We start from the raw sequence: 26,258 nt of genomic DNA, 5'->3' as shown, positions 1-26,258 counted from the left end.
CAAAACCCAACCCAAGAAATAAAACTGTGATTGAAAGATCTACAGCTTCATTATTGCTGTGCAGTTCTCATCTTCCCATCTCAAAATGATAGAATGGAACTTGAAACAGTGCAACATGGGCATGAAGAATGATCACAAGTTTATTAAAGATTCACTGTAAGGAAGGATTAATAATCTGGAATTTTTCAGTCTGTAAAAGACACACCTAAAAGGGGATATGACTTATCTTATCTTATAAAATCATGAATGACTCAACTGAGATGAATCAGAAACTGGTATTCATAATCACACAAAAAAAGCGCCAGAAAGCAGTAAAAGAAGTCACAAGGAGTGTAAGTAAATTATCAAATTTATTGACACAGTACAAAACAGTGGGAAAATATTTTTTATGCCAGATTAGACTAGGAATGATTTCAGTCTAGGCTAGGGAAAATTTTCATTGACTACAATTTGGTTGATTCCCTGACTTTATTTTAATACCCAGGACACAAAGGTTAATGTCCTTTTTCTACGAAATAATATCTTTTAAGCTTTAATGACAGAAGTGGTTCAGAATTTGCCTTTTCATACAAGGGGCAGTATTTCTCCACAGGTTCATAAAGCAATGTCAAAACATTGATTTAGTCATGTTTTTGAGGAAAAATAGGTCACTATTGCTAGTACATGTAATACTTGCATGATTATGTTTTTTAAAAGAAATCTACTGTTACTTATAAAATCACATTATTTATGGAATTACATTGTTTGAGTTAAAAGCATTTTATTCTTTCTACTTCTGTTATTTGAGTCACATATCAGACACATTTAGATTTTCTGACTAAACTTAAGCCCCCAAAGACATGTTTAAATGCATACATGTTTAGACTTCCTCCCAGAACCAAGTTGCAGGAGCCTGTGGGACAATGGAAGGAAGAGAGCACAGCCCCACTGGAAACACCTGAGTCCCATAAGGAACAACTGAAGGGCTAGAAGTATACGTTTTACCATTTCAGCCTTACATATTATTTTTTTCTCTAATAGGTTGTGGGTTGTTTTTCCATCTATCCCTGCCAGCTGGTCTCTCAGCTGCAAATCTTATTCCCCTGCTTCCATGTTCCTCCTTATGCTCCTCTCTTTTCTCTTTCTTGCATAAGATACCTCTTTTCTCTCCTTTCTTTCCCTCTCTTGTTCCTATTTGCTTGCTTTAGGATTCTTTGGAGACTCTTCACTGATTTTTATAAATTTAGACTAGACTTGTCTTGTTGCTACTGTGTCCACAAATCAGATTTTATTCAGTTTTCCTCATCTAAAAATCTGAACAATTCTTACTTTGTTTAATATAGCTTTTAGTTCCCAAGTATCACTTACCCCAGTAGCCCATCTTCTGTCTAACCAAACACAGCTGTTACAGTCATATTCTTCTCCTGCCGTGCTGATTATGTCATTTCTTCTAAGTCATACCAAATACAAACCTCTCACCTCGCCTTGTAAAACCTGTCTCCCTTCCCTGCTCATTTCTCATTTTCTAAATTCTTGTGATGCTCCAAAGCTGTCAGTCACTTGACATCAAATTTCATATAACTCAATAGAGTTTCACATTCCTGAATGTTTTTCTAGTTGTATCTTACAGTACTAAGTGTGTTGTTGTGGTGGGTTGACCCTGGCTGAATACGAGGTGCCCACCAAAGCCGTTCTATCACTCCCCTCCACAGCTGGACAGGGGAGGGAAAATATAACAAAGGGCTCGTGGGTCGAGATAAGGACAGGGAGAGATCAACTCACCAATTACCATCACGGGCAAACCAGACTCAACTTGGGGAAAATTAACTCAATTTATTATCAATCAACCAGAGTAGGGTAATGAGAAATAAAACCAAATCTCAAAACACCTTCTTCCCACCCCTCCCTTCTTCCCAGGCACAGCTTCACTCCCGGATTCTCTACCTACTCCCCCGCAGTGGTGGAGGGGGATGGGGAATGGGGTTTACGGTCAGTTCATCACATGTTATTTTCTGCCGCTTCATCCTCCTCAGGGGCAGGACTCATCACACTCTTCCCTGCTCCGGCGTGGGGTACCTCACACGGGAGACAGTCCTCCATTAACTTCTCCAATGTGAGTCCTTCCCACGGGCTGCAGTTCTTCATGAACTGCTCCAGCGTGGGTCCCTTCCCCGGGCTGCAGTCCTTCAGGCACAGACTGCTCCAGCGTGGGTCCCCCACGGGGTCACAAGTCCTGCCAGAAAACCTGCTCCAGCATGGGCTCCTCTCTCTCTCCATGGGTCCACAGGTCCTGCCAGGAGCCTGCTCCAGTCTGGGCTTCCCATGGGTCACAGCCTCCATCGGGCATCCCCCTGCTCCGGCGTGGGGTCCTCCCCGGGCTGCAGGTGGAGATCTGCTCCCCCATGGACCTCCCTGGGCTGCAGGGGGACAGCCTGCCTCACCAGGGTCTTCCCCACGGGCTGCAGGGGAATCTCTGCTCCGGCGCCTGGAGCATCTCCTCCCCTCCTTCTGCACTGACCTGGGGGGCTGCAGGGCTGGTGCTCTCACATCTTCTCACTCTCTCTCTGGCTGCCATTTCTGTGTCCCAACAATTTTTTTTTCCTTCTCAAATCTGTTGTCCCAGAGGCCCTACCGCTATCTCTGATGGGCTCGGCCTTGGCCAGCGGCAGGTCCATCTTGGAGCTGGCTGGCATTGGCTCTGTTGGACACGGGGAAGCTTCCAGCAGCTTCTCGCAGAAGCCACCCCTGTAACCCCCCCCGCTATCAAAACCTTGCCACAAAGAGCCAATACAGTTGTCCTGATAAAATTAATCATGTCCCAAATTAAAAGGGTCACTGAAAAGGAAATAACTGAACTTCCTATGTGTCTGCATATCTGTGTTTGTATCTCCGTACACAAATGCTCCTATGTCATTTGAGTTTTTCTTGCTGAGCTTAGAAGGTACTCAGTCAAACACAGCATGATACGTTGATTTCTTTGTCATAATTGTCACTGCACCAGTAAACAAAGCTTTGGTCTATGAAAATTCTCACCCTTCTAAAATTGATTGCCTGCTTTAGTCTTTCAAAATGTAAATATTAACCCATGTTTGAGAAAATAAATCCTTTTTCTTAAGCTCACTGTTGTGCTGTTGGTAACTCTGAAGAGCATTTTAGAATATGTACTGGACCTGAGCAGAGCATATCAGCTCAAACAAGGCTATCTCCATCAATTAGTAGCTTTATTGCAGGGCAGGTTCAAAAAGCAAGCCATAGGGTTTTTCTGTGATAATGTCAGCAAATGGAAAACTGATGATATTTCATATTTTCAACATTCCTTATTTTCTAGGTGTGATGGGAGAATATGAACCAAAAATTGAAGTTCATTTTCCTTACACAGTTACAGCTGCAAGGGGAACTACTGTTAAGATGGAGTGTTTTGCACTTGGCAAGTAAGTACAGATTCTTTCATAATTAGACATCATTGTTTATTAAGATGTGACATGCCTAATTTGTGGTTTCATTATTTTGCTGGATTTCATTTTCACAGACAGTCCTTATTTCACACTCAAAGTAACCAACTGACTAAGTAGCCAATTATGAATTCCCTGCCCAGCCATTTCTGTGGACAGTAATTCATTCAAGTTAAAAGACTCTGTCAAAATGAAAAGTAACTCTCTTGTAAACAAAAAGAGGGAAGTTTTTATGTTGAAAATTTTACCAGACTCACCCATTTATTCACTGTGATCCTATAAATCAGTAAATTAGAATTTATTCTGCCAAAATATTATAGTTGAAGAATAAACAAGATTAGTAGGGTGGTTTTTTTCCCACCAAATGCATATTTTATACATGAAACTAAGAGCACAACGTTTTAGACATGTCCTAACACACTTTGTGGCAGTGCCAATTCTCTAGTTTCTACCTGACCTAATAGCGCTACTAGAGAACAGGTGTTTAGTATTCATGTCAAGGAGGGTTTTATATGTTTATCGATAAATGGGTTTAGGCAGAGAAAGATTTTAGAAACACCTCTTTGCTATTTCATACAAATTAAATAAGAAATGATATTACTTCTATACACTATTAAGATTACAGAATGTAGGAGGATGAAACTGATGACATTTCAATTTTACTTTGGCAGTTACTATTATTATTGCTGCCAACAATAAGGGTGGCAAGGGTAGTATGAAGTCAAACAGAACTAAGCAATTCTAGTCATTCAAAGAAATTATTCTTTCTTCTGGACATGCATGTAGCTAAAAACAGGTGTTCCATCAGTGACGTTTCACTAGACACATATAAACAAATATAAAGCATAGGGGTTTTTTTTTTTTCAAAAATACCACATCAAATTCAGGGGGCAGAGGTGATGTGAGGGGGCATGTTGAAAGAAATCTTACTGTATTGAATTTTTTTCAGTTCCTTTTTATAGTGGTGTTCCTCTCAGACATCTCTCTCCCACCGCCCCGAAGTCATGCTACTGAATGTCATATATCCTGCTTGGTTTTCTCTTTCATAGCTTATCAAGGCACATACAAGTTTCTTACAGACTGGCTTTGATTAAGAATAGTGGAATTATTTGTCTTTGTAATGCCTGTGGAGGAACTTCACAAGTCAATTAGTGTGAGGAGTACCGTATCTTCTTCTTACTAATTTACTTAAGTAGGAACAAAACATAAGAAGAAAGGAATTTTAAGACAATAGTCTATTTTCCTGAGGATCACCACTCCAGCTTGCTCAATAGGTTTTCCAGAGCAACCTTTCAAAGGTTGTCTCTGCTACCTGAGAGGACTTTTAAAATGTTTTTATAGTCATTTTGGCCTTCATGTATCTCTGGTCACTGGATTTTTTTGTTCAGATTTTTCTGTTAACAGTTCCTATTTACTGCTTGAATGAGATATGTCTTAAACTTGCTTCCCTTCTTGCCTGTTTCTCCTGTTTGACCAACATCCAGATATTCTCGGTAAGCAGGTCAACAGAAAGTATTCATAAATAAGTACAGAGAAATTCTGACAAAGTATTTTAATTTTATCTATTTACGCCCAGTGAAGTCAAAGGAGAGACAAGATATAGCCAATCCAGTCCAAACAAAATGTGGGAGACCATAGCCCACATATAGGGAGCCATTAGACAGTGACAGCGACTTTTGCAAATTCATTCCCAACATAAATGTAAGCAGTAGTTTAGAAAGCAAACATGAGGGGAGAACTTCTGTAGGGTAAAATACAAGTCTTATGTTTTTTATAGTAAAGATAAGGAAAGGCGTACACAACAGAGGGTCAGAAAAACAATAAATTGAGAGATTCCCTGAAATGCTGAAATATATGAGGAAAAGAATTGTTCTGTAGAGACTGGTGGCTCCAGGCTCTCTCCTATCAGCAACACTAACCAATCTTCTGCCAGGTCAATAGTTGGCAACGAGGCTCTTTTAGACTCTAGGCTGAAGCAGTAACCAATATGTTAGTTCTTGTTTTCTTCATTTTGCTGGAATTAAATTGCAGTTGCTGACAGATTACAAGTCAGCTTTCACTTTCCAGTGAAGAGAAGGTATGCCACATGTTGTCCTTCGCAACCATCACTGACAGGCAAGAATTGCAGCTACCGATACCTTCCATCATCAGCATCCTGAGATTCAGTAAACTCTCTCAAAAAGAGTTAGTCACTATTCAGTCACATAAGGAAGGTGAAGGTTGACAGGAAAGGCTTCAATTAGCTTATTTCCACGTTCATATTTGGTGTTAACCATTAATAAATGAAAAAAACAAAGCCACCTGAATGATCAAGGAATTTAAGGTTATCTAGTAAGTTGACCCCATTTGCTGCTATTGTAATGGATGGCTATTTTTACTGTGCACATTCCTTATCTTCTTTTCGCAGCCATTAATGCACAATCAAATCAGCTGAGTTGAAATCGCTTTCAATCTGATATGGTAATAATTACATGAATGACATTTCAGGCTTCATTTAAAACCTGGAGGCTGAGGTGGGAGGTAGAAGTACATCAGATTTCCTATTCATTTTCATTTTCATTTTTGTCCCCCAATAGCTTGTAAGGATCTTTTCTCGTTACACTGCCATGGGCCCCATTACCTAACTGAATCAGCAACTGATTTGTTCCTTCTTTATTTGTCATTTTGAGATTTGGTGTTTTGAATTCTTATTGTAAATAACACAGAAGTTATTACAGTCTCGAAACCAATATGCTCCTGGTTTTCTCATGCTTTAATTTAGCTGTCTGAAACATTTGGTCTTCTCTCTCTGCTGTAATTGTGAGAATGACAAACGTTCCAGCGAGATTTCCTGAAGTAAGCATTTGGCAAATATTCCAGAAAGAGCCTAGTCTTTAGTTACAGATTAATGATTTATTAATAGTGTTTATTTAGAACTGCCAGTCACTATGGCTGTAGGAATTAAATAAATTGGAGTTGTGCAGCTTTTGTCTCCAAACTAAAAGCAAATGTCTTAATTGCTTGACAGAAATTCTCTGAGAAGAATTTTATTCTGACCCAAGCAATATATAGCTGGTACAGTTACAAATGAAAATATTATGTTACTGATGACACTAAATAGACTTTGTTGTTGCTAAAGAATTCAAAGTAATACAGGAGTGAAATACCTCAAAATTTTGTTATTTGCATTAGATAATACTGCTTACAATGAGCATCAGTGATTGGCTAAGAAATCACTGCATATAGCCATGATTTACTGCTAAGGTACAACAGAAGACATGACAAACAGAAGAGGCAAATAAAATTTACTGTATTTTGTATCAGAGTGTGCATTTTGCAATTAGTGATGTTTTGTGATTTGTGCTGGATATTTATGCTGGCCCACTTTTGTTAAAAGGTTGTTTTTATAGCCATATTCACTGTCACATCCACACAAAAACTTGTGTTTCGATTACATCTATGTTTCATATGTATCTGTATATTTAGCATACAGATGTTTTCTGCCACCCATTTAATTACATAATTTTTATTATGAACACTTGTATTTTTGTTTGTTTCCTAACAAGATCATATTTTTTTTCAAAAGAATAATTAAAAAAACCACTGGCAATAACAAACTTTTACCATCTTCTATTTTTTTAACTTTTCATAAGAACAGAAGTACATCTTTTTTATTTTATATAATTGCTAAATTCTGATAAAGATTTACATTAAGCATTGTTAAAATAATAAAATAATAATTTAAAAAAGAAAAAAATCTCCTTTAAAACTTACTGAAAGGAAGAATTCAAAACATCTATATCAAAAAAATTAAATCTAACCAGCAGTATATTAGTATTTGCTTTTGAGTAACATAATTTTCACTGCTTGTGTCTTCTGTTATTTAAAAAGACAAGCTAATATTTTGGTAAAACAAATAAATGAGCTTATTGGTAATGAGGTTGTTATTTGTAGTCCAGATAATCCTGGTTTTCTAACAAGTCCATCATTTCAATGTCAGAACTTAAGTTTGTTATTTAAATCAGGAAGACAGTTCATGACCTTCTTCTTTGCTTGAGTTCTGGTGAAGAAGCCATCATTTTCCCAGCTGACACTCTCACACAGATCACAGCATTCCTGGCTTTTCCTGCTCCAGAAATGCAATTTCTCGGGCACTGCCTTCTGTGACAGCAGGTTGCCATTTTCATTTTCTCTCAAATATTACTGACTTTGCTTCCAAGAACATCTAGAGGCAACTGGTTAATTCTTTCATTTCTTTTTTTATGTACTGCTTTAAAAGGAAGAATTCTGATGTCTTCATTTAACTCCCCATTAAAAAGCTATGAAAGTAATGGTGCTGATAGGTAAAAGGACTTTATGTTCTGTCCCCACCACGTGACATATTCATTAATGAAGTATTTCCAGTGATGGCCACCCGAGCGTTCTTTAACAGTTCCTGACTTTGGTGTATAGTTATATATTTTGATATTATTATTTTAACATGGGACTTAAAAGCAGGTGTAGGTGGAAATATATGGGTTTTTTAAAAGCCTCAAAATGAACAAGTTTTCATAATTTGAACAATGATATAGGAGTGGTTTGTCCAAGCTCACATGAAAAGCTGTAAGTTACAACCCTCCCCAATGAGCACAGAGCCTTGCCCTCACAGGAAAGCAAGAAAAAGGAAGTGTCAGAAATTTATGGCTCTTTTTTTCCTTTTTTCTCTTTTTTTTTCTTTTTCTGACATATAACTCTAGGCTGACTTCTTGTTTCCCTTTCAAATAATTCTTCCACACCCATTCTTTTACACAGACTTTTTAATGTCAAATTGTGTATCATGCACACAACCTACTTGACCCTCACACTTCAGCCTTTTCCTCACTGCATTTTTGGTCATGCATCACACCATATAGCAGCTTCTATTTTATTCCCATATAAACCTCTTATTTCATTGGTTTTCTGGCTCCATCCAGGAAAAAAAAAAGTACAGTCTGTGTTATCATAGTGCCAACAGCCCAACAGTGAGTAATCATATTTTATTTCTCATTAAAACAAATTAGAGGATGTGGGCTATTCCTGTACTTGTAGGTTCCTAAAGTTTTCAATCTTTGCTTTTAAAATAGGATCCCTGGGCCATGTAGACTGCCAAAAGGATTGTTTTGCTAAAAAAAAATTAAGTTTTATGCATCCTTTTTTTCACTATGGTTATTTTATAACCACATAGATCAACACTTAGAGATTTTAATCAAAAGAATCAATAGAGAACATTGCCGACAGCCAATTTTTCTTACAACCCATATGCTTGTTTTTCTGTATTTTTAGATACTGTTTTATGCTTGTGCTGCTTCTGTACAATAGTAACATCTACACAGTGTATCAATATTCTTTCTAAATGCTGGCTTATTTCACTTTAGTAATGTCAAGACTATGTTTTTACTGTGAAATTTTTTTCTTAAAGATAAGAATGAAACAGAAGTATTGACTGCCTTTTATTACTGAATTATGATGAGGCTGTTATGATAGAAGCATTGTTCATGCTGTTATATTTAATGTTGCTTTAATAATTCTATTGTGAACTTTGTTTTGAAAAGATTTATAGCTAAGTCATAAACATTCATCCCATCTGTAATATGGCTTGCAAAAACTCAGCTGATAGTCCATTTTTAAATCTTGCTTTCTAAATGAAATAAAATAAAATAAAAATAAGTCACACAAGTGAATGAAATTTAGTGACGCAATCCAGGAAATGTTCTAAAATGTTCTCTTGAACCAATGAACTCTGAATCAATTCAGATTAATAAATATCTCAAAGTTTTCAATCCATGGAATGTAGGCTTTTATTTTCTCACCTTGACCTGATTTTTTTTTAACACACTTTTTAAATTGTTCTTCAAGCTTTTATTAAAAATGCTATTATTTATTTTATGTCACTATCAGTATTTTCATTGCAAACTATGTACATGTAGAAAGACCTCACTGAAGATTTTTCAATATGCAGAAATAGAAGCAAACAGTGTTTGGATAAGTGAATATGATATCTAAGCAAAGATCAGGGTGGGGATATGAAAAATCTTTATGATCTGGTGAAGATCATTTGACTGTAACTGTGGAGAATTGCATGAAGTATCTGAAGAAGTTATTTTTGCTGGTGTCACTCATTAAGACATGACATATAGTAATGGCTATAAACAAGGCTTCTAGATATTGCAAATCTTTTTGCAGGGTAAAAAGACAGATTTTGCAAGTCCACATGTTAAAAGGATGTTTCTGTGAGGTCTAGTCAGTGTTTGGCAAACAACGTAATGAGGAAGAAAGTAATTTCAGAAAAGAAGGAAGATTAAAGGCACCCAGGAAGTACAAAGCCTTTGGTCAAAGGCTTTATCATACCTGGGTCCTTTCTTTTCTTTTTTGGAACTTTAACTATATGTGATTTTTGCCAGGAACACAAAATTCACAAGCTATAATCCTATAATGAGTCACAGATCCAGGTTGCACATTTCTCTAACATATGCAGTTATCCATCTGGTCCCTCAGCATAGGCGAGTAGAAGTTTCCATCATTGCACCATATTGTTTCTTAACCGCAAAGGACAAAACTTAACCCTCTCTGCTCTTCAAATTTGTAAAATACAGCTTTTCCTTTCAGTCTACCTCATAAAACTATGCCCCAGGTCTTCCATATCTTTCTCCCTGACTTTTATCCTTTTGTTGGCTGATCTTGGTAAATCCAATATTACCTATTTTATACTGGTCCAGAATATTTCAGAACAGGTATTTGTGTGTTGGATGTTGACAGCAAGATTCTTCCTGGCTTCAGGCCCAGCAGGAGGCATCTCCTGCTATAAACCAACAAGACCTTCCCATAACCTGACCCCCTTCCCACTAATCCAGTGTCAAAAAAGGTCTCATGAGTATCTCTATTCTGAGATCAAATTCTTTTCTGACACAAATCTCCTTAATACAAATCCATGAATCCACCTCTTACTCCAACCCTGCTATCATGCTAAAGTGTAGCAGACCTAATCCACTGATCACAGTTTAGAACAAACTTAAAGTTAACCTATGTTAACTGCGCTATCCTGCTTCCCAGGGGCTTCGAGATGAGTAAGTGGTCAAGGTGGCAAGCAGCAGCTGAGTGTTATTGGGTATAAACATGGGAATATAACATGAGTATAAAATGATGCTAACATCTGTGATATAAAACAGGCTTCACTGTTTTTAGGGCCAAGTATGACAGTTCTGATGGCCATTTCTTTGAGATATCTCAGCAGATCTTTCCAGTGTGGTGGCAGTCAAGAGACACAGAATCATGGAATCATAGAATCATATTTTATGAAAGGTTTGCATCCTGAGTGGGATGCAGGAATTGCAGAAGAAAGAGAAAAGGCTATTTTTTTAATTCAGTCCACTTTAAGGCAACTAATCTACCTGAAGGTATTTCCCCTCCATACATGACACAGTGTGATTGACATTTGCTTGAATTCAGTGACTGGAACAAGCACAGATTTTTCCCTGAGTACAAGCTGCCTTTTCCCTGGGCAACTCTATGAAACTCCTCAGGGAGCGAGTACCTCTTTACTAAGGATACACATAGCTCATGGAATGGCCATTCAGCCCCAGCAGCTGCTCCTTTCTAGGTATTCTCTTTCGGAAATGATTAAGCCTCCTTGTACTTTTCCACGAACACAAAAGGGTTCTTGCCTCTTCCCACAATAATGGTGACACACAGAAACACCTTCGATATTACAGATAACCTGATTCTATACTAAGGACACTCAGAGCACATTAACAGCCCTCATTTCCACTGAATCCTGTGACAGTAGCACATACATTGTTATCCCCTGCATGGGAACCGCTGGTCAAAACAAAGAATGAAAGGACATGATGAATCACTGCATTGATAAATTAAGGTCAGAGGTTTGAGGAATTCTAACTAGATTTAATATACGATTTGCAGACAAAGAGGAAGCTAATTTTGACTTGTCTTTTAAATATATTATGGTACTCACAATTTAATGACCTGCCAAGATCCCTGGCTTGCATTAAATGGAGCAAATAATTCTAGATGCTATACATCCAATTCCTTGTTGGAACTAGGGATTCAAATATTCAGTGTTTTTCCTACATATAGGAGAATTGCTAGGGGAACAAGGAGTGCTAGCATTTTAGCATTGTCAAGTATTAAGCAAATTCATAATCTAGAAGTCCACAAGTAGTAATTTGCCTTCACCCTCAAAGACAACTCTTCTCATGATGTTCTATTTTTCATCTACAGGTCACAGACACATAAAAAGGCTGTTTTCTCTTTTTAAAACAGGGAAACCATGGTATAGGGTATTAAAATAGAATTATTTGCGCAAAATCAAGGGGCAAAATAGAGACAAAAACTGGCATATAAATATATATTTCTAAGTCCCATAGGACAAAAAGTCATGTTCCTCCATGCCCCTTCACACCTCACTTTAGGAAAAAGATTTTGTTAATTCTATCAGATGCCAAACCTGGAAGCTGTGGAAGATACTCTTAAAGTTTACTGATAACAAAACAATCTCAGGAGGGAAATGAACTCTCTCGGTAGAACAGCATTTGTCAGTGTTATAAGTAGGGAAGTCCTTTCCCCTGGAGATAAACTTGTGATGAGAGAAAGAAACCTTTTTAAATGTGAACATGGCATCTTCAGGCCGAGTTTGTTTATGTAAGACAGGGATAGATCCAAGATTTTTTGCCCTTTCATAGCACATATTGGTTATGTCAAATAAATCTCTCTAAGACTTTCATCAATCTAAAGTTCATTTTTAGCTCATACTGAATAAGAATTTATGTCATAAGGTGCTAGACCAGGATTGGATTTTGTTCCTATTTTTCAGGCTGGATTGATTTCTGCCTTTCTTTAAGTGGGCTTGTTCTTGCATAAACTTTATAATGCTGTTACAAATACTGCGATCATTCATAGTAATGTAATAAAGATTCTTTGGTAAATCTTAAGTAGCACTCCCAAGCCTCATTCTGTCTCACTCTGACTAAATGCTTCGTACTTGCATCTAAAAATTTAGAGTTAATTGCTTTTACCATAAGGTATAGGGAAAGTGGGAAAAAACCCCACCAAACTGCAAGTTCCCATCAGCAGAACGTCATTCTTGAAGAAACAATATTACCAATTCCTTCCCCTTCTCTCTCATGACCATCAAAGAAAACTTATAAATGCTACTAAATGCTACTAAAAACTCTCTTCTTACACAGCTTTGTTTTTGGTTTAAAGATGGAGAAGCATTCTTCTGCATTCCAAACTTATTATCCAGAAGCACGTATGTAGGTTTTGTCTCTGTGTCAGAGGTTGAGAGGATCAGAAGGAAACAAATTCTGGCAATCGTCAATAGTAGGTCCCCAGAGTTACCATCATATTTCTCTTCAGGATCTCCCACAAAGAAATAAATGCATATAATACTGTGTGGTACAAGAGCCTTAAATCCAGCACTTGCAGAAATTGTCACGCTTACTGTCTTCAAATTCTATAGCTGATCAGCAGGTTCAAAGCCAACTTGTGCAACCCAGACACGCTGGATTTACATTTACATTTGCATCATGATTGGCAGTAGACCTGTTGTTTCTGGAAGTCCTGGACTCATTGTAACTAGTCCTCTGAATTGACCTGTACACACACACTGGCCATACCTGTAGAGATGCTCTAACATGTTAGGACTTAAAATGTGAGGAAAATGATGTGGAGCTGGACATGCAGCCAACCAAGCACACTGTCCTTGCTCTGTGCTGTAAAGAACAAGCCAGCAGTGGTGGGAAAGCACATCCACATTAGTATATGACACTGATACATGCAACAGACCTTTTTAGTACAGTTATGGATGTGTGTTGACGTGACTTGCAGACCTGAACTTGTTCCTGCACACAGGCTTCAAACTCATCACCATTTCCTTCCATTCTTTTTCTATTCTTAAATCACCAGTACTTACCTCGGCTATATTTCATGAGTACTAACTATCTTTTAATAACCAAATGAAAAGTTATTATCTTGTCTCCTAAATCTCTGCACCTGACCAGAACAGATTTATATGTGACGTTTTAAAGGTAGAATCATGTGAATGGTTGATGGGTGTTTCTGGAAGTATCTGATGGAGATAATTTCATGATACTCCTCAACATTTTAATTCTACATAATTATCCTGTAATAATTAGAAGATGTTTAACACATTTGCAAGGCTGGAAGGCATAAGGAGAAAGGGTTTTTTCTTGTCTCAAATGCACAGGCATGCAGAGGTTTTCAAGATACATTATTATGTGAACCTGTGGGTTTGAAGGCACAGCTCAGAACAGTGATGTATGGTAAAGAGAAACAGTGTGGAGAGGAATTGAAATTACAGTAGAAGGTAAAATGTTTCAAAAGAGCACATCAGTTTGTACCAACCAAATATAGAAAAAGTAACCTATGCATTCTTATTTAAGATATGGCTGAAAAACTAGGAGATCAGAACCATGTAGAAGGTAGTTCAAAATACCTCACCCCTTTCTTGAAATAAACATATGCTTTATAGATCTAATTAAATTCTTTTTAAGATCAAATTGAAAAAAAAAAAAAATTGCTTCCAAAAGTTTTTTTCAAAATATTTCCAAAGAAACTTGTGAAGAATTCCCACCAATTTCAATAGCATTTGTCCCATATAATATACTGTTGAAAATTGACTCTTATAATCTCTTCTAGATGTAAATTTAAAACTGTAACACATATTTTCTTAAAATTCAAAGTGAACAAACCCACAGTAATGTCTACCACAGTCACAAGTGACCTCTTAGAACTTTTATTTCAGCTCAGATAAATGAGAAGTTTAATGATGGTATTTCTGAAATCAAGTAGGATTTTTTTCTCAGTGGTGTTAAGGTTTATCAGTAGTATTCAACAGATTATTTCCAAAAGTGAGGAGAAATATTATCTTTGAACTCGAAACTTGAATAAAGTTACTCAAAGGAGTTGAAAGTGAACAGGGTTATCATAAACAAGGAAACTACATTCCCATAGGTGTCTGCTGAGACCAAAATAAAAATGGATTATAATGATTATAAGATTTAACAATTATGCATATTACATTAAACTCATATTAAAGTTAGAGATATTTCTGCTGTTGCTCTATTTTTTAAAAAGCTGTGGATCATTTAAAAAGATGATGATGTGTGCATATGTTAGGTAGCTTTTATGGTGGATTTTAGGAGTTTTCTAGAACAGTCATACAATTTTATTCTTCACATCCTCAGATATATTTCATTTCATTCTCGCACAAGTCACAGAGGAGAAATAGATACAGATTTATTTTTTTTTTTAGATGTAAAATTCATACTCACTTGTAAGTTATGCAAGGAAAAAAAGCTTCATTAAACAGAACTACAAGTTGTCTGCAAATAGTGATATGCAGTTTGGGAGTACTTTCCTTTGAAATCATTAAATCTACACAGCTAAAGTAACTTTATCTCCTTGAAAAACTCCACTTACTACCTCATACTGATGAAGAAAAGAGTGAGGTTTTTTAAAAATATGTTTCCTAATGACCCAGAGAAAAACAAGTTTCCTCTGTATTTGCCATGTTATACACATTTACTTTCTGTAGCAGACACAAAAGCAAATTTCAAAAACATTAGTTAAATGCAATTTAAATGAAATTTTCTAAATACATTAATTTCAGAATAATCTCATAGCAGCTAAATGAGACAACCTTCATGGTTTATAATGTCTTCATTGTTTCTCAGAAATATACACTATGAAAAAATTCCACTTATCAGTTCTGTTCAGCAGAACCAGTTTTGTTCCATGACAACAGAGCAAAAGCATTTTTGTCACTGATTTTACTAAAAGTAGGGCTGAAGGGCAAATAAGCAATAATGGGCACAAGCATTGGACCCTTATGGTGCCAAATAAAGTGTACCTGCACACCTATCTCATTCATAAAACTGCACTTGCTGAGTAGTATTGCACTGTACCAGCATAAAGTATTCCTACTGTGGACCTGTGTTGTGATTAATAATGATTAATGAAACACTTGCCTGGCCATGGCTGCTATTTTGAAGCCAGCAATCATGACATAATTATATTCCATATAGAAAGAGGACAAGCATATAAGGAGTTTACACTTAAAGCTGAATGCAAAACAACAAGAGACTTACAAAATCTCCAGAAAGTCACTCAAGAGAGAGTATAAATTTGAATGTCAAAGTGAAGTGTGCAATTAGAAATAAAATTTGAGAGCTAATAAATGGGAAAAAAAAAACTAATATTGTTATTTGTACTAATTCTAATATATACAAATAGCTATCAAAGTATAGCAAATCAAAATATGTAGCTAAGGATGTGAAAGAAGTATCGTAAGTGGTAGGGCTAAAGACAGTAAGTTTGACTAGTGCAACAGAGAAAGAAATATCCTATTTATTCTTCATATTTAGAAGTGAACAGGTTGAAGTACTTGTGTCAGATAAGAATGGGAAGTTCTTTTAATCTTCTAATTGAAAAGTATGTAAAATAAATTCTAATAGGAAACAAACTTTATAAATTAGACCCATACAAGCTGCACAGAAGAGTCCTCAAACCAAACTTACAAGACATCAAAATTTAAAATCAGTCAGCAAGAAAGTAATTTAAGTCTAATAATGAGCAAGCTATCAAGCTTCTGTGGTGATACAGTAGGGGAAATAAAGGAGTTCATATGATCCACAGCCATGTCTAAAAAGAAAAAGGTATACATGATTGGAGTGCTGAAGAGAAAGAGATCAGTCTGTTTTGTTGACGAAGGAAAAAATAAAGCTAATTTGATTTCCACACATGTATTTCTTCCATGGGGGAAGAAATTGATAAGGGACCATTTTGAAAGAATAGAGAGGTATTGTAGGAACTATGCCTCAGATATGAATCCACACACTCTCAAAATAAAATACCTTTTGTCAGGTTAAGTAATCGGTGCAGCAAATTGATAAGGGGAACAATGATTGTCTCCTTCTGATATAATCAAATAAATAGTGTTACCATTCCATATGGGACTATATGTTGGCTTTGTGAAGGTAATTATGTTAATAGGCTCAATGAAAATCAGTGATTAGTAACATTCAGGAAACAAGATTAAAGAAACCTTTTGACCTCCAACTACAAGTCTGGGAATTTTCTGGATCTCTATAAAGTAGTAGAATTTGGAGCACCTTGTCTGGAAGTCTGAGTACAACTGCAGTAACTCACAGCCTGATTTTAACTGGCTGAAGAATAGCTAGAGTCTTACCCATGGCTGGTAGACATGTCTGTATTTGTTGTGTCTCAAATTGGACACCCCAAAATACTGAGGGAAAGGTGATTTTTTAATGCAGCTTCATATAGTTACAGCAAGTGGAAGTTAGCAAATGATGGAAGAAATTAATATAAGCTTTGAATTTGAATCTATGCTATAAAGTACTTTTCCCCATCTAAACTGCTACAAGATCCAACTGTGTTTATATCTAAGCTTAGACTTGAAAGCATTTCAAATAAATACAAAATATTTTTTGAAAAAGTATCAGCATGTAACAGTTACATTTTCTTTTATGATGTCCTCCAACTTCTTTTGGAATACCTGGAGCAGACTACTTTTCAGATCATAATCAAACATTTTATAACTACAGGTCTTCTATTTTTTTTTTCTTTTCTTCCCCCTTAAGTATCTGCCATATTTCAACAAATATATGTCTGTACCAAAAAGCCCAATGGGTGCACTACGACTGATGACAGTTTGGGCTAAAAATAAAATTGAATGAGTGCAAGCACTGTTGAATCCATTTCTTCCCTCAGTATGAATGTAAATGACACAGCTTCCATGTAGACCTGTGTGGGATAGCAAGCTACAGTGAAAAGCCCTTCTACTCCCACAAGCAGGCGTGTAATGCTATCAGTCAGAAACAGTAATACCATTAATACATATTTCTTAAACAACCAGTTTTGTAACTTAAAGAATATTGCAACAGAAAAGGTCTCCAAACCTTGGTCACCTTAATTTATCCAAGATAGAGTGGTACTGAAATCCCCCACCTAGATGCATGTTATCAATTACTGATCTCTGAATTGCAGTTTCATTGCAGGAAAATTAGGATGTGTTAGAATTTGCTAAATTTTTCCAGGTTTTGAAGTTGTTATTTTCTTTTGCCTATCAAGTGGAAGTGTTCAGGAGTAAAGCACAGAGTGCTAAAGAAGCTCTAGAGAGAGCATTTCAAATTATTTACTTGATCTCAATAAAAACTTGGCCTCCCTTGTGGATGAAAGAGACACATTCCATGTAGCAAACCATTTATTAAGGATTCCCTACAGGAAGTGAGGTATATCAAGCATTATATGAACCTTAATTGTGGTTATATTTTATTGCTACTTAGATTATTAAGTGTTTAAACTACCAGGTAACAGAATCTGTATACTCAATAGTAGAAGAGTGCTAACAGTAATTTTAATAAATATTTCAGCCCTGTCCCAACAATCTCTTGGAGGAAAGTTAATGGTCATAATCCAAGTAAAGCCCGCCTGAGAAAATCCCAAGCTGTGCTTGAAATACCTAATGTGCAGCTAGAGGACGCAGGAATGTACGAATGTAAGGCTGAAAACTCTCGTGGAAGAAATGTCTTCAGAGGACAACTACAAGTGTACAGTAAGTGTAATTGCACACAGTATTACCCAGCAATGTTTCATCCACACTTAAGACTTTAACTGCATATGAAGGCTGCTAAGGTCTGGTAGAAAGAAAATATTTTTCTTTTGAAATAAAATAAGTATTGAATTAAGCTATAAATTTTTATTCCTTAGTAATGCATTAAAGTCTGAAATATAAATAGACTCCCTCAAAGAACTGGCTTAAATACAGTTTCATGGTTGATGTTTATGGGTTTCTGTTGTGTTTGGTTTGGTTTTTTTAAGAGTATCAACATAATGTTAAAAGTCTGTTTTTTTCTCCTGATATGATACATAACAATGATATGCAATCTAAGCATGATGTATATGTCAGAAAACAATATTAGAAATATCTTAGGATTTTTGTCACAGTTTTATTAATGTTTCACCCTTGTCATGCCTGAGTGCTGCATTTTGTCAAATTTCATTGTACAGAAATCAGACCAGGAGAAGTGCTTCTGGTTTTGTAGAAAATTATCAGTCTAGGCATGCACAATTTCTGAAGGTTTTGATTTTCAGAAAGTGCTGAAGATTTTCTAAGACTGGTCTTTCTAAAAGTGTTTTGAGTAAGCATAAAAAAACCTGAATCATGTATCACATTGAAAAGAAAAAACATAACCTTTAATTAAAGAAATTAAAAATATTTAGTAATGTAGTGGTTTAACCCCAGCCAGCAACTAAGCACCACATAGCCACTCACTCACTCCCCCCTGGTGGGATGGAAGAGAGAATCAGGAGAGTAAAAGTGAGGTAACTGTAGCTACTATGAAGAAAATGATCTCTACCCCAGCCAAAACCAGCACATTCTCCACCCCTTATTCTATAACATTTACATCATGCTCAGGTCCCACACTATACAATACAACCTCGTTAACCACCACCACCCTTCCCATCCTTTGATACAATACACAGATTACACTTAGTCTATGGACCGCCCCTGTGAAATGTCTGTAAAATGTTCATAAATGTCCACAAATGTCCACAAAATGACCACTGAGTTCATTCAGTCCATGACTTTACGCTCCATCTGTTATGCTGGTCACTCAGGACAGGAGAGTTGCCTGGAGTTATTGGGCACCAAAGCCAGCTCAGGTCAGGTCACTGCTGCCCTCGCATTGCTTCTTGTAAGGCTTGTCCTCCATTGGTTCAGGTGGTTCCTGCTATAGTAATTCCCATAACATGCAACTCAAATCACAGTTTACAACAATTTAAAGGTATTTCCACTACAATCTCCACCCCTGGTCCCCTTGGACCAGACCGTTAGGTTTAACATTGCAACGAACTCCTCCCCTTGTCCCTGCGCTGGCTTGGACTTATCCCCAGACTGCAGTCCCTTAGGGGTGTACCTGCTCCAAGGGGAGCCTTATCTATGAGTCAGAGTCTCTCCAGGGCTGTACCTGCTGCGGCAGAGACTTATCCACAGCCACAGGGGCTTTCAGGTGCACCTCTTCTAGTGTGGCCTTCTCCATGGGCCACAACGCCTGCAGAGATAGACCTGCTCCAGCGTGGCCCTAGCCACAGCCCGAGTCCCTTCAGAAGTAAACCTGCTCCAACATGGCCTTGCCCATGGCTGCAGTCCCTCCAGGGTTGTACCTGCTCTGTCGTAGGCTTATCCATGGACACACAAAACAAATGCCATCACTCCAAATGTGCCCCCCCCCACCCCTTCATTCTTCTTCCCCCAGCTTTATATGCTGAGCGTGACGTCCTATGGTGTGGAATATCCCTTGGGTCAGTTGGGGTCAGCTGTCCCAGCTGTGTCCCCTCCCAACTCCTTGTACCCCCCCAGCCTCCTCGCTGGTGGGGTGAGAACCAGAAAAGCCCTTGGCTCTGTGTAAGCACTGCTCAGCAGGAACAAAACATCCCTGTGTTATCAACACTGTTTTCAGCACAAATCCAAAACATAGCCCGATACTAGCTACTATGAAGAAAATTAATTCTACCTCAGCCAAAACCAGCACAAGCAAAAATCATGGAATTTATATAATATTGCTGCTGCATCCTAGAGGCTAGAAACAAAAGCCTATATAAGACATACCCTGAATACTTACAACTCAAAGTTTTCCTTATATTGAAGGTATGCTTCAGTCCCACCTACTTCTTATCAACTAAAGTTACATCACCTGCTACCATTCCATGAATCCTACAACCTTAAATACTTAGCAGGAAAGGCCCACTGCAGGAAATCATGCAACGAATCTTTCAAGCTCTGAATTGTTTTCTATTTTCAAATATTGCAGTCAGTGGAATTCCAGCTGCTGCAGTTTAGACAGTTCGTCAGGCTAATAGATACCTTTAAGAAAGAGTTTCTCCTTTTAATCAATTTTATTTTTCTTTTCTTGATTTCATCCCATGGTTCCTAGTGCTTTCCCCCCATTACTAACTATACACAGTTCTCTGTCTTTGTTACACACTTTTATCAAATAACCATAGACTGGCATCATATTTAGGGTTTTTTCCGCATACGTCAATATTTCCAGGTCCATAATCAATTTTGCTGTCTCCTCCAGCTTTCCAATGTCGTTATCTTAGCTCCCTTGGTTTTAGTGAGTATCAGCGTATCTCTGGATGATGCTCCTCTCCTTGCTTTTCATTTCAATCCATCTAGAGCCAAGGGCAGGTTTTTGTCTTAAATTTTTTTTTGGTCCATGCTGGAAAAAATATGTGATGGCAAAGATGGTAGTTTGTACTTTTGTTTTGGATATGCCATCCATACTGCACTTGAAGCAATAGTTTTGTAAGGCTTTTACTGAAAACAGCAATCAAAGCCCAGGAACTACTTGATGCCTCCTACTTTGCCAATACCCGAGTGATATTTCTCCGGTATTACAAATTCTTTCTGTCAATTACTTCCATGAAATTATAGCAGCTCCTGCTAGGGACCTGGGGTCCAGGGACATTTAGCAGCATGCCTGGTCTTTTTCAACAACATTTCTTAAAAATTTAATTTGAGTTATAAGGTGTACCCCAGCTTATACACTTACTAGCTGTTTTCTAGAGCTGTGAAACTACTAGATGATAAAGTACCTTATAAAGTGCTATAATCATCTCTGCCTCCCTCTTTCAGAGTTAAAGGAATATAAAAGGTGCTCTTCAAGAGAGAAACCAAGACACTGGAAAATGAAATTATTTCCTCAAGAGCACCCTGCAGACCTGTGGCATAAAATCAGAGCAAACATGATGTAGTGTTCTACACAGCTCTGCCTCTCTAATTAGCCTGGACACATTTTTGTTTTGAGCAGAAATAAAGATGATACTCAAATCTAGGAATCCATAGAAAACTTTCTATGTCAGGTTTGTTCTATTCTGTTCAGATAGAAATACAAATTTTTAGTTCTCCACCGTTGTCAAAATTATATTTTTTACAGTCACTGCCTTTATGGATAGTGCACAGTTTGTGCTAATCGGAATTTTTTTGCAATAATATCAGCACAACTTCATTAACATTATAGAAAAGGGCTCCACTTCAGATTGTCTCATTCCTCTGATTAACAGATATGTGAGACTAGTATATTACTAAGCTTCTCTTAAGTCTAATATGATACTTTAGACTATCTAACAGATAAGTTAAAACTAGATTGGAGTCAGAGTTTCACCTACCTGCACTAGCAGGGAGCAAGGCCAGAGCAGGTAACAGAGGGCTTCCAGACGGAGGAGACTGGCAGCAACCTCCGGTACAGCAGAACAAGAAGCACAAACTATCGCTAGCCTTTTCAACAAGGGTCTTTTCTTGGCCTTGAGATGAAACACCCCCCAGTGGGCCGCTCGCAGCCTTCAGTGCTCCTGGAGACAGCGTTAGTGTCTCACTGGCCTACAAACCTTGACAACCCTTTGCAGGGGTGTAAGAGGATTTGGGTAAGAAGGCTTTAGCCGTGCAAAGTTTAGCCAAATGTTACTTTACAAAATTGTCGGCTTCCTTTGCTGACAGCTGATACGGCAGGATTTGGGGGCATTACTTGAAACAGCATTTCTTGCGGTACCTCTTACTCATAACAACAGTCAACATGAATTATTTACCTTTAAGGTCATTGTCTTTTCACTGACATCTTATTCCTCCAGGAGACAATGATTATTTCAACTCAGAAATTCAGATGTAGGCCATCATTCCTTACCAGGGGTTTCTTGTAAAATTTCAGAGCAGGCTGTAGGACCAGCTGTTTCGTACTGCAGTCTGACTATTTGAGTATCTCTGTAGGAACTCACTCGTTGTCTCTTTGAATCTTCTTCATTTTGTCGGTTGCATCTGATCTGGGTCACCACAGAGCTGTTTGGAGAAAGCCCAGGATGCCCAGTCTGCCTGTCTGGTCACATTTAATCACAAACTAGTGATTTTTTCATTTCTTACCTGATGCTGCAATCCAGATATACCATGACTGCCTGATGCAGCTGACACTTCAGATGTTGTTCAGAAAGTGGTATTTCAGATGCTGACAATTTCAGATTGTTGTAGTCTCAGCACTTAGTGGAAATTCAGCTGTAGAAGTGACAAAGACATTAAAAACATAATTTTAATAATGCAAGACATGTTCATATGCACCACAACCTATTTTAAGAGGGGTTTTTTTCCCCAAGTGATCCACTCATCCTGTAAGTTTCCAGGAAATTTTATTCAAGATCAAATTGATTAATAGAACAGAGCACAAAAATTAAAATTTAGGTGGAGAAATTGGCCATTAACCTTTTGTAATCACAGTTCTACAAATCCTGGCTTGCAGCATTTTCCCAACAGTAATCGCTGGTTTATGCAATTCCTGCTCAGCTCACTCTGAACCTCTTGGGCTTTCTTCTGTGTTACCTACTCACTCATGCCACTTCAGCAGAGGGTGGTGATGGGAAGTGGACCACTAGAAAGCTTTTTTGGCCATTTTTCTTTTGGCTGGATCAGTTCCCTGATTCTGCTCACAGCAGTGCCCCATGAGCAGCACTGCTGCCACAGCAGGAGGGGACGTTTGACAGAACACAGGAGTGGAACAAGCAGCTGAGGGCAGGAATATTCTGTAATGCAGTGTAACGGACCATCCTGATTTTCAAAACCAGTTTTAATCACTTCCTTATAAAAACTGTATAGAAGAAAATCTACTGGTGCCACTACAGTTTAGCCCCATGCAGTAAAACTGGCTAGAGAGGAAGAGATTTTTCTGGTCAGAATTGCACCTTCAGTTTAAATTTGCTATCTTATCTTTCTCACTGTGATAGCTACCTATTCTTCTCCTACTGTATACTTCCCAATTGGCCTCATTTTCAGAAAATTAATTTTTTTCACCCCAAACTGTACTCATTCACATTTTAGGACTCTATCCAAAGTAATTGTCTATGAAAAATTTTGTCCTGAATTTTCTTTCAGTCAAAAGTTGCTTAATAATTTGAGAAAGTAGGCTGAGTTTTCTGCACCTGAATTTCATTTTGCACAGAGGATGTAAAAACTGGCCTGTAAGCTTGTAGATTTATTGCCAATTTGTGTTTGTAAAACATTTTGACATCCTTGAATAAACAGGTGCAGAAATGCAGCATAAAATAAATCAGGGATTGGATGGTGATTTTAAAATCTCAGGAGCACTGTATAAAGCTGTGGCACAATATCCATAAAGACTACTGAATAATAAACCACATCCTTCTATTCTTGCATTCACCCCAAAACTCTTTACTGGACAGTTAAAAACCAGGCAAACACCCATTTTTCCCCAAGATGAATTTATAAAAGGAAAAAAGAACCTATTAGTATTGAAATATGTTTAAATGCTTCTTAGAATTTATATTTTCTAATTAAAACTAAATGCAATTATGGAATGAAGCTTTCTTTGCCCACATGTATATTAGGATGATGTTAACACATTTTTGTTAAAAAAAAAGAAAATAATACATTGAGTGAGAAGTTGTACATCCACTTAAACATTTCACTTTTTAAATTCTTGACAGGGTTTAAGAACAAGCGTTATGGTATTATGAGAGTGACCCCTGCTAATAAGCAGAGAGGGAACTCTCTGTGGCAAAGTAAGGAGTACATAGAGAGAGGAAAGGAAGCCAAAAAGTTATGAAAATATTTCTCTCAGTCATGCATTTAGCTCTATTCCTGCTACATCTACCTATTGCTTTGCTACCTTGTTCTCAAAGAGGTGGGAACCTGAGTCATTGCCTTGGCTGATGGCCAGTTCAAAAGCTTGAAAATTATGAAACTGAAGGCCATTTAGGCTATGAGGAGAAAATTTAGGGTAGAAATACCCCAACTAATGAAAAAAAGTTGTTAGTACCAATTGATCATACCACTGTAATTTGCAAGTCTGTGGTTACCGAGGAAAACCCGAGCCATGACTGTGCTATCAAGACAGCCAGAGACAGAGGGTAGGGAATGGCAGTTGTGTACTGAGGAGAACATGTCTGTGGCCACACTTGGGGAGATGGTTTTATTTCAGTGTAAACAGGTGCATGCTCTCATTCTGAATGCTCTGGTTCATGGTGAGATCAAATTCAACATAGAAAAATGAGACTAGATATGCTTTGGGTCATACAGTAGAATTTTCAGAAAAGCAAAATAATGAAAAGAATGAAATATAAATAGAACCGGTTTAGTCCCTCTTTGAAATGATATGATTTTCTGGCACCATTGGCTAACTTTTATTACTTTTTAGTTACACATTTAACTGTCACGTCTTCCAAAGTAATACTAGCGTACCCATTTTCAAAGGAAACAATTGCTTCTCAGCGTGCTGCTTTGTGCATACCGCAACATTCAAAAAGAAAATAACAGCATCAACTATACATTATATTTTTAGGACAATTAATAGACAACAAGTGAGCAGGGACTCCCACAAACTGCTTCTGGGGATTTCATGGGACCCTTTGGTATAACTTAAGAATCAAGTGATTCAGCGCAGCGGAGCACATATGGAGCATGTCATACATTGCCTTGACTGTAATAAGAAGAATAAGGGAGCAGATGGTTTTGGCCTTGGGTTTGGGAGTGAGGTTGGGTCAATCTTATCTGTTTTCCGCTACCAAAGGGGAAATGAGTCATTCTTTTCCTGATATGTTTCCAGCTTCTGACAACTGTCTGGTCAGGGACTCTGAAGCAGACTATTCTCGCTTAGGAATGATAGACACCTCATTCACTTTCTTTATCATCCATGCACAAGATGTAAGCTAGAAGCAGTTAGTCACCTGTCATGCCTTTTCATATCTTCCCACGTCTTTGACTGGTGACCTGTCAAATGCCAGCTAGATTCAAAGATTTATTTTTAAACTTGCTTCCCCATGTTTAAGTACGTTATCAATTATCTGAGGTTTGAAGCAGAGACTTCATTGTGACAGATCTGGACTTCTATTCATACCAAGCAGAAGCATTTTACATTCCTTTAGCAATGAAGACCTTTAGCTACTTATTCTCTACTATTTGGAAAAAAACCCCAACATTTAATATCATTAAGTTAATTAATTTCATCTATCATCCTCTTTGCTATACAAATTGATATGGCTACAGCATGAAAACCCAAAAGCTGGCTTTTAAGCATACTTTTTTTTTTCTGCATATGAATGCTCAGTTCCTCACTGAGTCGTAAAAAGTTTTCCAAATTATAAGATCCTACATATAGCTATCTGATTGACTGATGCATTAAAGATCTCCTTCTCTGCAAAAAGTATTCCCTGCTTTTTAAGAGATTATTACATGACATGTAGGTACTAATGATCACATATACACCTAACAACTGTCTACCTTTAAAAAAAGACTGTTTTAACATTGACTTACTGTGTAATTTATATTCCTGATGAATGCCGGAATTCTTGTGGGTTCTGTGCTTAAAAACATTAAAAGCATTTTCTCTCTTGAAATATGAAACTAACTCAAGATAGTTTAAGAAAAATACATGCAAATACCTTACCAAATGCCCAGTTATTCCTAGCTGGATAAATCATGATTTCCTAGCAAACTGAGAAAACTACATGAAACAGAGTCTATGATGATTAACCTCCTCACCAAAATTTAAGTATCTTAGGTCTTGAAAAGTTACTAAATATTCTGTTGTGACTACTAAGCAAATGCTCTTAAATTCAGTAATAATGAATGCATTAATATATAGTACTGTAATTTAGTCCATTGTACTTTATTAAATCAGGAAGATTTCTATTCCTGGTCATGGTACTGCTCACTGCCTGATGCCATTACAGCATTTTCTTTAAAGTTATGGAGCTTTGTTAATTTTATTA

General features: G+C 37.3%; 1 protein-coding gene across 2 annotated transcripts in view; it reads left to right on the top strand.

The window, feature by feature from the left end:
* The window catches only part of CNTN5 (contactin 5), a 370,989-nt gene that overhangs the window by 209,932 nt on the left and 134,799 nt on the right, over positions 1-26,258 (top strand). For both annotated transcript variants that reach the window (XM_075050052.1, XM_075050053.1), the window contains 2 exons: positions 3,308-3,410; positions 17,858-18,039. In XM_075050052.1, the coding sequence (XP_074906153.1) occupies positions 3,308-3,410; positions 17,858-18,039 (285 nt within the window). The remainder of the gene's footprint in view (positions 1-3,307; positions 3,411-17,857; positions 18,040-26,258) is intronic.

This window comes from Buteo buteo, chromosome 18 (assembly GCF_964188355.1).
Source record: "Buteo buteo chromosome 18, bButBut1.hap1.1, whole genome shotgun sequence".
Classification (NCBI taxonomy): Eukaryota; Metazoa; Chordata; class Aves; order Accipitriformes; family Accipitridae; genus Buteo; species Buteo buteo.
The sequence above is the reverse complement of the archived record's forward strand: the minus strand, read 5'-3'. Positions and strand labels throughout refer to the sequence as shown.